The sequence below is a fragment of the Varanus komodoensis genome, unplaced genomic scaffold, assembly GCF_004798865.1.
Source record: "Varanus komodoensis strain SLA01 unplaced genomic scaffold, ASM479886v1 scaffold77, whole genome shotgun sequence".
Taxonomy (NCBI): domain Eukaryota; kingdom Metazoa; phylum Chordata; class Lepidosauria; order Squamata; family Varanidae; genus Varanus; species Varanus komodoensis.
This window is the reverse complement of record NW_025336442.1, coordinates 1,222,901-1,237,094: the sequence shown is the minus strand read 5'-3', so window position 1 is coordinate 1,237,094 and position 14,194 is coordinate 1,222,901. Positions and strand designations below refer to the sequence as shown.

General features: G+C 54.9%; 1 protein-coding gene across 1 annotated transcript; it reads left to right on the top strand.

The window, feature by feature from the left end:
- Positions 1–126: 126 nt before the first annotated feature.
- PMPCA (peptidase, mitochondrial processing subunit alpha) lies at positions 127–14,014 on the top strand. The gene is made up of 13 exons (XM_044453171.1): positions 127–213; positions 1,383–1,585; positions 2,849–2,928; positions 3,053–3,135; positions 3,780–3,874; positions 5,111–5,211; positions 5,619–5,882; positions 6,439–6,531; positions 6,618–6,736; positions 7,273–7,363; positions 11,443–11,505; positions 12,188–12,332; positions 13,383–14,014. Exons 1-13 carry the CDS (start codon positions 167–169, stop codon positions 13,550–13,552), a joined length of 1,554 nt encoding a protein of 517 aa, XP_044309106.1. The 5' UTR covers positions 127–166; the 3' UTR covers positions 13,553–14,014.
- The last annotated feature ends 180 nt before the right edge of the window (positions 14,015–14,194 follow it).

Here is a 14,194-nt window from a genome sequence, read left to right as displayed (position 1 = left end):
CGCGCGGCGCCCCCTCCGCCCGCAACGTCCGAGGCCAGCCAATCAGCGGCACCCTGCGCAGCCGGCCCGGCCGGCCAATCGCGGCGTCCCGCCCGGCGAGCCAATCCCGAAGCACGCGGGCACGTGACTGCGCGCCACCGGGCAGTCGCCGTGAAGGGGAGCCAAGATGGCGGCCAACGTGGTGCGGAGGGGCGCGTGGGGCTCGGCGCGCAGGTGAGGCCCGACCGGGCCAGCTCGCGGGGGGGGAGGGGGAGGGTGTCACGTGCGCACACGGGGCCACGCCCTCCCCCGCCTTGGCTCCGCCCCCGCCGCTTGTCACCTGGAGGGGAGGGGAGAAGCAGCCTTGGCCCAAAATTCTCCCCAGGAAAAGGCAGCCCGGGGCGGGGGGGAGCCAGGCTTTAGACATGCACAAGGTAGGCATGTCATGAGCGGAGCCGGCTGGAGCCGGGGTCAGACTAGATGGCCCGGGAGGCGCCTTCTGACTCGCTCTGCTTCTGTTTTTCCGTCCTCTTGCGCGCTGGAGGTGATGACTACAACTCCCAGCAGCCTGCAGCCAGCAGAAGCGTGCTTTAATAATGGGAGCTGTAGTGAACAAGGGCATTTCCAGGACTTCGGGAGTGGCATGGCTGCCCTGTGCATTCATGGGCACCTGCTTAGCTTCCTAGATCAGGTGCTTCGGGCTATATGGAAGCTGTAGGACTCATTATATTAGTATTGTGGTTGTGTACAGTTGGTGTACATGATAGGTATTACCACCACAGTGGGGAAAACCTGAGTAACAGAGAAACAGAGCGTCAGAAGGGTCCTCCTGGGCCATCTTGTCTGACCCTCATCTCCAGCCAGCCCCGCTCATGACATGCCTACCACATGGCATTTATATGTCACCTTTCACCAAGGGATTGTTCTTTTCTTTGCCGGTTCCCTATTTTACTATAACACATATGATTTCAACCCATATATGTACCTGACCACCATTTTGAGCTATTTCATACTGGTGGAATGGACTCTGCTGCTTCATTAGCTATTTATCTAAAATTATTTCTGAGCTGCTTTTAATGGTAGAAACCTCTGAAGGTGGTATATGAGCTAAAACATAAAGTGATCTCTGCAAGTTGAAAGGGAGCAGAGCAGAGAGCAGTTGGAGCAGTGCCTTTCCCCCCTGATGTGCTAGTTTTTCACTTGCAGCCAAGTCTGTATGCCATATTTTGTTATTTACTGCATTAGAGACATTGATACCTCACTCTTCCCATTGCCTTGCAGTGCTTAAATTCAATCAGCAAAAACCAAATTTAAATAAACTGTCATTTGCTAGCTGCCCTGAAATACATTTTCAGGAATGTACATTTGAATAAATTATGATACTCACTATTTTTATGCTCCAGGTTTGGACTGGTTGCCTACCGAAAGTACAGCAGTGGGGCTAGCTATCCCAGCATCCCCCTGACAACTCCTCTGCCGGGGGTTCCTAAACCCATCTTTGCAACAGTTGATGGCCAGCAGGGATTTGAGACAAAAGTCAACACCCTTGAGAACGGGTTGCAGGTGGCTTCCCAAAATAAATTTGGGCAGTTCTGTACTGTTGGAAGTAAGTGACGCTTGGTTGCAGCTGGGCAAGTTTTCCTGGGGGACAAGATTTAGATGAATGCACGCAGCCCAAGAGACCTGCTGATTTTGAATTAAAGTATTTATATTCTGCTCCTCCGCCAGAACAAAAGTCTCTGGGATGATTTAAAATCTAAAAAGACACAAGGGAAAGTGGGTGGGAGAGGAAAAAACGAAGTGGAGTGTCAGCAGAGCTGGTGAAATGGCCCTGCTTCCTCACTTAGCCCTGGCATGGATGAGTAGTCCGGCTGGGGTTGGTGCTAACGCTCCCTTTGCTTGCCCTGCCTCCTGCACTCTTCCTCCTGCAGAGGGAAGCCGATGTCAGCTAGCCAGGCTCAAGAAGCGAAGCAGTGGCCACTTCTGGGAACTAGTGCAGGGCCACAGGAGACTCATCTGTGCTTCTTGCCATGGGGCGAATCGGCTCTGCTTTGCCAGCCACGAAGCTCCTCAGGGTGTCTGCACCTTGTCCGTTGGGTACACAGAAGCACTGGGTGTGTCACCCTGACTTCAGTTATTGATATGAGGGTACTTTTCCCTTTCTGCTGGAAAGGCATTCCAAGAGGCTGCACCTGGGGTCTCCAGCATGCCTGGGATGCTGTTAATGGCTGTGGGCACCTCTCTCAATATCCACAGGTCTCCTTGTCTTCTGTTTTTTTTAAAAAATGTCTTAAGATTTTGTGTAATTAAAAAAAGAGGACCCCTATCTTGCTGCAGAATGATGGGTGGCCCCCAGCATCTCTTTGGATTCCAAAGAGGGCTTTTGTATTTGGACCTCAGACCATACCTGCTTTGCTTTGTCATTTATATCATCTGAAGAGATTCCAGAGTATTTAGGTTCAGGGGCAAATGGCTTCTTTCTGTTTGCCTCCTGGGAAATGAGTGCTTTGTGACCGAGACCACGGCAAGCCATTTTATGAATGAGCAAACCCGACTCACAGGGTAGCCTTTTTGTGAAAGCCTCCACATCACACTTTCAAAATTCCAAAGGTGCCCAGGAAAGGGTTAGGGTTAGTGGAAGGGAGAGGGAAGAGGCATGCTGCAGAAGTGCCTCCCTGTAAGGCACTTAAAAAAAGTCTAGAAAACCTTTGCAAACTGATGATGCAGGGCTGGAGTAAGAAAGGTGCCGTTGGTGGTTTCTCTGCTCAAATTAGCCTGATGTTGAACTTCTAGTAGCACTTGGACGAAAGCTTGCTTCTGGGGATTAACCCCTGTCCCAGTCATTCTCCTCTCTCTTGCCTTTGTTCAGTCCTTATAAATTCAGGATCAAGATACGAAGCAAAATACATCAGTGGCATTTCCCATTTTCTGGAAAAGCTGGCCTTTTCTGTAAGTAACCCACGCAGACCGTTGCGTGTTTGAACTTGAATTCAGCCCTTGGGCCAAAGGAGGATCTGTACCCTGAGCTAAACGCTGGCCTTAAATCAATGCTGCTTTTCTTCTTTGTGTTTAGTCTACAGCTCAGTTTGGCAGCAAGGACGAGATCCTTCTCACGCTGGAAAAACACGGTGGCATTTGCGATTGTCAAGTGTCAAGGTGGGTCTCTCTCTCAGCCTGCTCTGTTAAAAAGGCAGTGTCCTTCACACCAAACAGGAAAAATAAGGACATCTAGAACAGGCTTTTGCTCAAACGGGGTAACTTCATTTATCCGACATGTATGTCAGTCCTGCTGTGCATCTCCATTTCTTGCTCTTTTCCTTTTCCCTTTTCTGCCAACTGGGTGTGCAGCTAACATTCTTCTACGCATCTCAGTTGCTTGCACCTCTGGTAGGGCCTGCTTGGATGCAGGCTTGACCTTCTTGCCTGTGCGGTGAGTGGGCTGGTCCTGCATATGGGGCTGGAGCTCTTTGTCATTTAAATGCAGCTTTGTGTGACTGTGACTGGAGACAATCCAATCTATCCTTGTGCTGATGCTGATGCACCCTCTTACACAAATCGGCCTTGCTCAGGCGCATCGGGTACTTCTGGGTGATGGGTCAGTGCAGAGAAAGGCAAAAGGGGGTGGAACACCCCAGTGATACCATCTGGCTGTTGTGGAGGCTGATGGGAAGAATTCAGTCCCTCCCCCACCCTTATTGGTGTGCTCCTGGGCTCATGGAATCCATACAGTTTGGGCAGCAGGTTTCACTGAAGCCACATGTCCCAAACTGAACAGAAACCCCAATTTGCTCACCTTTCAGGGACACTACGATGTATGCCGTTTCTGCAGATGCCCGAGGCCTTGATACAGTGGTCAGTTTGCTGGCGGACGTGGTGCTACAGCCCAGATTATCAGGTACATGGAAACTATGGATGCTGCACTCTTTGCAGGGGAGGAGGGAAGATGGCGACTTGAAAGGGAGCAACTTCTGAGCGCTCTCTACTTGATCTTGCCGATTGGCGTTTTGTTTGCTGCCAAGCGAAGTCTAGTCCTTCTCTTTACCTTTGTGAGAAAGTTCTGGTGACAAGTGACCACTCAGGTTCATCGGGAATGCCCGATCTGTTCTGATACCATCAAGACAACAAGATAAAGTAAACAAGAAATTGTTTTAAAGATGCTCCTCTTCCTCCTCCCTTCCCTCTTTCTTTCCTAAATATTTCTTCTTTTCTTTCTCCCCCTAAGCCAAGGGACTATAACTTGTAATCTTCAACCACAAACACCCTTTTGCTTACCCAAACAGAGCTTATGCACAAACAGCCAATTTTATTCAAATTCTAACAGGAATATAAAGTTATAAAGTGATCTGTTGATGGCACCAAGAGGCTAAATATGGCTGATGAGACGTTGATGCTCGTCTGCTGGACCGCTCTGTGTGAATCGGCACTGGCTGGAACAGGAGAACGATTAGCTGCCCTTCCTCCCTTCTCCACCGGGTTGAAATTCCCCTGAGAGGAAGGCAAAGCAGCAGGGTCAAGCCTGGTGCCTCTGGGGCTCCCGCCCAGCTTGGCTGCCGCCACCACCAACACGTGCTGCTTTCTGGCTGGTTGCCGGAGGAGCTCCTGGGCTGGGGGGCTTCAGCCTTTGGCCTCAGTGCTGCATTGCCACAAGCTGCCACGTGAGAATGAGGAGCAAGCAGAGAGGGGAGACAGAGGGATGGGAGACCTACAGGAGAAGGTGCCAGCTGGTGCCATGGCAGAAGTGCAGTGGAGCCGTCTCCAGTATCAGTTCGGAGCGCCGGGCAGCACTTTTCTTCCATGGCAGAGAGGCCTGGCTCCATTACTGCCTCAGCAGGAGCTTGGCCGGGCTGGCTGGCCTCAGTGGGTTGGTTCCAGGCTATTTTATTTTAGTTTAGTTTTTGATTTATGTCCTGCCTTTTTCCTACAAGGGGCTCAAGGCAGCTTACATCATTCTCCTCCTCCCATCTTATCCCCACAACAACCACCCTGTGAGGCAGGTTGGGCTGAGAGTCTATGACTGGCCCAGAGTCACCCAGTTGGCTCCATGGCTGTGGGGACTAGAACCCAGATCGCCTGAGTCCCAGTCCCATGCTCTTCACCACTGCACCACACTGGCTTTTTCTCTTTGGGGCAGAGGGGGAGATTGAGATGACCCGGATGGCCGTTCGCTTTGAGCTGGAGGATCTGAACATGAGGCCTGACCCAGAGCCTCTGCTGACAGAGATGATCCATGCGGTAGGTCCCACGGGGGTCCCGCTTCAGTCTGGCCTGGAGACAGGTGCTGGCTGTGTCACGGCAGCGATGAGCGTGTGGGGCTGAAAACCTGGCTGCCGTGCAGTTTAAAAGTGCCGCTGCCAAGCAACCAGAGACGGCTCCCAGCAGCTTCTTGGACTGCCATCGAGGGTGCCCCTTGCCCCCCCCCCCCCATCTGGCTGCTGGGCTCCCTTTGGCCACGCTCTCCCTCTAGGACTAGCAGGGGTGGGCACCCAGGGGCGGCGCTCAGGCCAGCCCCTGCAAACTGCTGGAGTTCTGGCAGGTTTTCCGATTGGGCTTGCACTCCTGAGAGATGTGAAGGGTTTGTGTGGATCCCCTCTGTTGTGCTCTCTGGAAGCAGCTATTTTCATGTGTCTTGTCTTCGACAGGCAGCTTACAGAGAAAACACGGTAGGACTGAACAGATTCTGTCCGCCCGAGAACATAGAGAAAATCGACAGGGACGTTCTCCAGTCATACATGAGGAATTACTACACGCCTGACAGGATGGTGCTCGCTGGAGTGGGGATTGAACACGAGCATCTGGTAGAGTGTGCCCAGAAGTACCTCCTTGGAGCTGAGCCAGTGTGGGGGAGACAGCGAGCCACGGGGGTGGACAGGTCGGTCTCCCAGTACACAGGAGGAATCCTCAAGGTAGGCAGCAGAGGACTGACCGTCTTGGCTCCGAGACTGCAGGCTGTGCGAATGTGTCTGGATAAATGGGTGTCTCTAGGGCTGCAGGGACAAAGGGGCCCTGTGGGGCTTTAGAAGGGGTGCTGTCCGCTCGGCTGCTGACCTTGATCAGCTCTCAGTTCACTTTCCAGCAGGGGTGGGGGCAAATTCTGGTGTATATCACCTTAAGACTCCTCTTGCCCAGTAGCAACCATTGATGGGAGGCATGTCAGCCTTTTAGAATGGAGGAAAAAACTGCACGGCGGCTGGGAAACCACCCAAGGACTGGCACTTGGGGAAGGAGAGCACGGCCTTTGGCCCATCCTGTGGAGACCCCCAGCTGGGCAAGAATTGGCTCGCAGCCCCGAGACTCTGCCCCACTGTCGTGCTTTGAAGGGCAGCCCGCACTCTCCGAGTCGTGCTTGGAAATGGGCCAGTAACAAGGAATTCCGCAGAGAAGGCCTGTTCTTGCTTTGCCACGCGTTCAGCTTCTTCCCCTCCGAGGCCAGACCTGCAATGAGCTTCTCTCTCCTTGCAGCTCGAGAAGGACATGTCTGATGTGAGCCTGGGGCCCACGCCCATCCCCGAACTGACCCACATCATGATTGGGCTGGAGAGCTGTTCCTTTCTGGTAAGCGTCAGTTGCAGCTCGTCTGGCGGTGGGCTGTGCCCTTTTATGGAAAACGGTGAGCAGCATCTTTTGCTCCTCTGGCCCAGGAGGAAGACTTTATCCCCTTTGCTGTCTTGAACATGATGATGGGAGGAGGCGGCTCTTTCTCAGCTGGTGGGCCTGGCAAAGGCATGTTTACTCGGCTGTATCTCAACGTCCTCAACCGGTGAGTCGGTGGAGCAGGAGCTGCTGCGCACCATTCACCCCAGGATTCAGACTTGCCCCCACAGAGGAGTTTTGTGATGTCTGAACTGGGTCAAGTGCAAACCTATCCAAGTGTTCTGGGTAGCAACTAACTTCGGAAACTCCAGAGGGGAAAATGGGTTTTTAGGGAGTATCTCTAGAGTGTTTTGAAGGTGCTTCGAATGTATATTCTGTCCATGGTTCTGTAAACTTGGCTTGTGTTACAATGGGCATTATTACAGGAATGTTGCAGATGGGAAGCTAAAGAAAGAGGAGTTTGCTTCACCCCGGGCCTCTGGCTGAGCATCCCGGAAGCAGCTACTGCTCTTTGTTCCATTACGGGTTCCTCCAAAGGATGTGATGCAGGTGGCTCTGGGCTGGGGGTCCGTGGGATGAACTGGGATTGCACGGCAGTCTCAGACTCTCTCTCGGGAGCTTTCTGGAAAGGCCCGGTCAGGCACAGGGCTGCTTGTGCACATCTGCCCTCCCCTTCCCATCGCGATACTCTTCTCTTTCCAGCCATCACTGGATGTATAATGCCACTTCATACCATCACAGCTACGAGGACACAGGCCTCCTGTGCATCCATGCCAGTGCAGATCCCCGACAGGTGGGTGGTTCTTCTGCGATGGTGTGGTTCCATCATTTTGGGCCCTGGACTTGGGCAGGTGCTCCCTTGAAATGTTCACGAAACACACACATTTCAGTCCTGAGGCAAACAATTAATATTCCCCTTTCACCCAGTTGCTGTTCAGTGCTTCACAAATGCACAAACGTGTTTGCCAACCCTGTTTTTTTAAAGTTACTTGGAGCATACACAGCTTTGTAGTTTAAGCATATTTAAATTATAGCACCATCTTGACTGTACAAGAATGCAATGCGTTGCCCTGAGGCCAGACACCGTTATTTGGAAAGAAACCCTGTTTGCCGCAGGGAAAGAGAAGAGCATTTAGAAGTTGCTTTTGGCCCTGGCCTCTTGGCAGAGCAGCAGATACACAGGCTGGGAGAGAGGGCTGAGTGGCCAGGGGACTGGCGAAGGGAAGGTAGGAGCTGGGCAGGGGAGCAGAGGGCCAGGAGCAGCGGAGAGGAAGGGGGCGGGGCCAGAGGGGCCAGGAGGAGGCCAACAGGTGAGGCCAGCGGCTTGAGGGACTGATAAGGCTGCACTCAGCCGTTGGTGTATCCCTTATCTGCGTCCCTTAGCTGTGGCCCTGGCTGTCCGAGAACTCCCTTCCCTGGGACGCCGAGGGGTTTTCTTTTTTCTTTTGCTTTGTTTTCCCTGTCTGTCTGTTTTTGTTTTTGTTTTTGGTTTTTTTTTTTTTTTGTGCTGTGCTGTGCTTTGTTTTTCCTCCAATTTAAATTTTATTTTATCCTTGTGTGTGTGGGTTTTTGTCTGGGAGAACTGGGCAAGTGAGGGGAACTGCAGGACAGACAAGGCGGGGGACCAAGGTAAGGTCTCAGAAGGGATTCCCAATGGCAGACCAGGAGATGGCCTTGGCGGGAGTCACGGATGTTGCTGTCCGCTGTGACAGCTGCGACATGATCGCCCTACTCCCCCAGGAGAGGCAGGGATACACTTGCCCTCAGTGCAAGCTGGTGACCCTGCTAGAGGAGGAGGTGAGGGGCCTGAGGGCCGAGAGAGCTCTCCAGGCCCCCCGGGAGCAGCCCCCCCTGGACAGAGGGTTGAGGGAGAGGCCACGGGAGGAGCAGCCGGGGAGACATGGAGGTGTGTCACCCACAGGAGGAGGAGGCCAGCACGGCCTCTTCCTTCTCCTGGCACCAATCTGGAGCTGGGAAACAGGTTCTCTCCGCTTGGGGAGGCTGGGGCTGATGAGGCCTCGGGGGACCAGCAGGACCCCCAGCCTGAGATGTCAGGCGGCAAGGGGGCCGCTGCAGGAGAGGCGAGGGCCAGGGCACAGCCGCCCACCAGCACCGGGAAGGTACGGTGGCGGGTGATTGTTGTTGGGGACTCCCTGCTGAGGGGCACTGAGCTGGTGGTGTGCTGCCCCGACCTGGAGACAAGGGAGGTTTGCTGCCTGCCGGATGCATGCATCTGGCATGTGATGGACAGAGTGGAGCGTCTTGTTCACTCCCGGGGTCGCCAGCCGTTCCTGGTGATCCATGTGGGCACAAACGACGTGGCCAGGCAGGGTGTGGTTGGGACCACCAGGGACTTTGAGGCCTTGAGGAAGAAACTCAGGGAGCTGAAGGCCCAAGTGGCCTTCTCATCCATCTTACCAGTCCGGGGATTTGGGCCAGGCAGGGACAGGAGGGCCTCCGAGGTGAACGACTGGCTCAGGGTGTGGTGCCAGAAGAAATGCTTCGGGTTCCTCGACCATGGCACCCGGCTTCTTGCCAATGGACTTCTGGCAAGGGACGGGTTACACCTCACGAGGATGGGGAAAAGGTCCTTTGGAGATGCTCTAGCGAGCTTTTTCCGGAGGACTTTAAACTGAGCCAGGAGGGGGTGGGTTCAGGCCCCCCCAGAAACATGTCTGCACTGGACAAGTGTGGGGAGAGGATCAGGGCTCTGGGAGCAGGATTTTAGAGGTACTGCAGGGACTGACAGGACTCCTTCAGAGAGGGGCCAGGTATTAGGGAGGATGGGAGGAAGGAGGAGGCTGGGAACTCCAAGGGAAGGAAGTGGTGGGAAGGAGCTGAGGTGCATGTACACCAATGCTAGGAGCATGGGTAACAAGCAGGAAGAGCTTGAAGCTCTCCTGGGAATAGGAGGGTATGGCCTGGTGGGCATCACGGAAACTTGGTGGGATGAAAGGCAAGACTGGAATGTGAACATAGAAGGGTATCACCTTTTTAGAAAGGACAGGAAGGGAAAGAGCGGTGGGGGCGTGGCTTTTTACGTCAGGGAAGGGACAGGATGCAGTGAGATAGGATGCAGCACAGATGGGGATTCGGCAGAGGCAGTCTGGGTGAAACTTAGGGGTTTTGACAGGGAAAGGGACCTGACAGTGGGGGTATGTTATCGCCCTCCAGGTCAACTTGAGACCCTGGATGATGTCCTGACAGGCCAGATTCTAAGGATATCTCGGGGGAGAGACACAGTAATTATGGGAGATTTCAGTCTCCTGGGTATTAGCTGGGAGACTCACTTGGCGGTGACAGCCAGGTCACGTCGCTTCCTAGAAGCTATTGAGGGAGGGTTTTTCACACAGAGGGTCCGAGAGGCGACGAGGGGGGGAAACATCCTTGACTTGGTCTTGACCAACAGGGAGGAGCTGATAGATGAAGTACAGATTAGGGGAGCTCTGGATGCGAGTGATCACTCCATCCTTTGCTTTGAGATCAGGGGACTGCGGACGTGCAGCAGGTCGAGCACTAGAAGCTGGGGCTTCAAGAGGGCCAACTTTGGCCACCTGAAGGCCAGACTGGGGAAAGTCCCCTGGGATGGGTTACTGGAAGGCAAGCGAGTTGAGGAGGGGTGGGTGGCACTCAAAAGGGAGGTTTTGGAGGCGCAAGCCTTGACAATTCCTCTAGTCAGTAAGGTGGGGAGGCGGAGGAGAGCGCCGACCTGGATGCGAAAGGAGGTGGTTAGAGGGATTAGACGAAAGAGGAACCTCCGTAGGAAATGGGTACTGGGGGAAATAGACAAAAGGGTATACCGGGAGGAGGAGGCCCGTTGCAGGAGGATTCTTCGCAAGGCTAAGGCTGATTACGAGCTGAGACTTGCCAAGAATATCAAGAGCAATAAAAAGGGCTTCTTTCAGCATGTAAATAGGAAGAGGAAGGGGAGACAAGTGGTGGGACCACTAAATAAGGAGGAAGGAGATCCAGTGACTGATATGAGGGAACAGGCACAGATGCTAAATGACTATTTGGCCTCTGTGTTCTCCCCAAAGCAGGAGGGGGGAGATCCGTATGGGAGATTAGATGAGGCCGGGGACTTAGGGGCACAGATTAGAGTCACCCCCCTTGAAGTCGAGGGGCTCCTCAGGGCACTGGACATTACAAAGGCTCCAGGCCCTGATGGGTTACACCCGAGAGTACTTGGCAGACTGGACGTCCGCATGGTGGGCATGTTGTGAGTGGAGCCGGCTGGAGCCGGGGGTCAGACTAGATGGCCCAGGAGGCCCCTTCTGACTCGTGCTGTTTCTATGTTTCTAAGTGCCATTGAGCCCCTGCAACTGTGTGGTCCCCCGCTGGCTGCCCATATTTACATTTTATGTGTACATGTACGCAGACACTCACGGCGTTGAGCTGTGTCCATCCTGTGGGCATGCCATGTCCACGCCAACCAAGCCATCAACAGCTGGACTGGCTTCCTGCCTCTCCACCATTCAGTGCTCTCTGGGACTCTTTCAGGGGCTCAGCCTTTGGCCCCGAGGTCTAAGCCCAGCTGCCGCATGCTTGAATTCCTTCCATGTCATGAACGGTGCCCTTTTTGCAATCTCCAAGTGGCTAAAGAAGCGGCTTGCTGTTGCCCGAGACTTCTGGCCAGCAGCAAGCTCTCCGGGCAGGTGTGTGGCTGGCCGCCGGCTCCCTCGCTTACCCGCGTGGCAAGGCTGGCGGCCCTTCCGTGCCCTCCCCTCGCCCAGGCTGGCCCGTTCCTCGCGAGGGCTGCCTGCTCCCTGCCACCCCTGCCAGAGAGGAGCTGCAGTTCCTCGGACTGCCTGGAGGTCCCTCGCCAGCCCTGCTTCTGCGCCCTCACCTGCTCTTCCTGCATCTTTACTGCAGGTTCGAGAAATGGTGGAAATACTCACTCGGGAGTTCGTCTTAATGGCAGGAGCAGTGGGAGAGGTAAGTGCCCCCTGTTCCTCCAGGAGGGGTTCCCCCATGTTCTTTAAGGGAAGAGCAGGGAGTCCCTCTGCATACAGATTGGGAACAGCTTGGGTTGCTCGGTCTGGGATCGTTTGACTTTACTGGCGACCTTCTGCACAGGCTTGGGCAGATCAGTCCCTGGCTGCTGATCAGTGCCTTGTCTTGCACCACAGCGGTTTATGCCTCTGACTGATTTATTGTCTTTCTGTCTGGCCTTTCTGAAACCAACCAAAGCTGTTTACAACCCCCAGTAAGGGAATCGGGCTCCAGACCCCCACCCGAGTGTTGCCCCCCCCGCAGATTAAAGGCTTAAGGCATGGGTCCTCAAACTACAGCCCGGGCACCAGATCTGGCCCCCCTCAGAGGTTTCCAACGTGCCGCCCCCACCTCACCCCCCACACGGGGAGGCAGCGGCTTGCTCACACGGTCGTTTTGGACTCACTCAGAGAAAACAGTCTCCAAGTGAGCGAGCCACTGCCCCACGGCGCATGCCCGCCCCACCTTGCCTCCCCTCATGCACCCTGCCCCCGTGCCGGCCCGCACCCAGCACCGGCACCTTTCAGCTGGCCCCTGGTGGAAAAGTTTGAGGACCCCCGGCTTAAGGACTTACCAATCACAGCTGCTCCTTCTGAGGCTGAAGGGAACGCTTCTCCCGCTGCAGGTGGAACTGGAGCGAGCCAAGACCCAGCTGCAGTCCATGCTGATGATGAACCTCGAGGCTCGGCCGGTTATTTTCGAGGATGTTGGGAGGCAGGTGCTGGCCACGGGCATGAGGAAGCTGCCCCACGAGCTCTGTGCCCTTATCGGTAAGCAGGCCCCGGGGCTCCCCCTTGTGACGGAACGGGTGCTTCCAGAACAAACCGTCCCTTTGCCTGGCCATGAAGGTGAAGACGGTGCCTCTCCTGAGGGGCAGACCCCCCCCCCCCGCAAAGGCTCGGCTCCTTGCGGCTTCCAGACCAGCCCCCTGGTCCAGGGTGCGGACCCACGCAGAGGGCCCAGTCTGGGCTGGCGCGGTTCTCCAAGTGGGACCCTCTTTCCCCCACACCCACCAACCCTTTCAGGGTTTCCTGGCTTTTATGCAGTTCTCCCCCCGTTCTAGGAGGTTGGAACGCCTCTCCTAGCGCTTGCTCACCGGCGGCAAGAGCCTTAAACCAAACGGCGCTGGTGTTTCCCATCCCTTCCATTGCTGGGAGGCATCCCTGGAGAGCTTGAGCGAAATGGAATTTGGCCCTTGCATGGAAAGTGCTTCTGCAGCTGGCCCCAGTTCTTCTGCTTAGTTTCCCAGTCTGACCCTTGGCCCGACTTCCTCTGCTTCCCATGTGCCGTTCGCGGGCCTTTCTTGCCTCCTTCCCCCACACGGCTGTGCTGATTCCTTCGGGCTCGGAGCCTTGCCTTCTGCCAGCCACACAGCTTCTTCTGGTCTTTCCTTCTGACTCACTCCTTCTGCAAAAGACCATTTGCATCAGGGCTTGTGTGTGCTCTGCCCCAATTTCTACATTGCTTGTAATTGGGGGGAAAATGAAACAATTTCTCTGGATTTGCACATTGCACGAAGTGCAAGGACCAGGTAGTTGAAATACTCGTTGTGGGTGGGAGCCAGATTCTGATGGGCCAACTGTGCTGATGGAGGGCGGCCTTCCCGGCACCCCTGAAAGTGCTACACAGAGTCAAGAGACACTACTAAAAGGGGCAGGGGGGGGGGGGGGGGGGGGGGGGGGGCTGCTTTCCCAAAATCTGGGTCAAGAGATAGCACGTGAACGGAGCCCTTCCTCTTGTGGAAAGCAGATCCCAGATTCGGCCCAGCATGTGCCTGGTGCAGCACTGCCCGACAGCTCTGGTTCTCTCCTTCCCTGCAGGCAAAGTGAGCGCAAACGACATCAAGAGGGTGGTGATCAAGATGCTGCGAAACAAGCCAGCGGTGGCTGCACTGGGGGACTTGTCAGAGCTGCCCAGCTACGAACACATCCAGGCAGCGCTGGCCAGCAAGGACGGGCGGCTCCCCAGGGTCTATCGGCTGTTCCGTTAGTGCTGCGGCTGCAACAGCCTCATGCTCGGGTCTCTCCTGGGACTGGGGTTTCCCTGCGGGCAAGATGGTCAGCCTGGCTCAGTGCCAGCCTCCTCTGGGCCACGTGGAGCAGTTCAGGCATGGCTGCTCAAGCCCCTTTGGCCCTGGCAGTAGACTTTTCTGCCGAAAGAGGCTGCCTCGGCACCATCTGCAAAAACACTCACTGATGAGAAGAGGGGCTGCCTCAGCTGGTGGGAAACAGCCTGTTGTTTTGGGATCTCAAGGTTTCTAGCCACATTGATTTGTCTTAAAAATCAGGTGACTGGCAAGCGAGAGCCAGAGCAATGTTGCTGTCCAGGGCAGAGAAAACAAATTAACGTGTTCAAGGTCAGGTGACCTGGCATGTCTTGATTTTCACACAGCTGGAACGATTTCCAAACCTTGTATTAAAAATGTGTCTAGTAAAATGTTCCTTGCTCACAATGGTTGCAAAGCAGGCATTTCTTGACCTAGGATGTTCAAGGGGGCTGCAGCAGCCTCGCAGAGGCATTTCAACCTCATAGAAAGCGGGGGGGGGGGGGGGCGCAGAGTGGGGTAGAAATGGACTGAAGCTAGGGAAATACCAGACCATCAGTGGCCACAGGAGAGGGTATGGCCATCTTG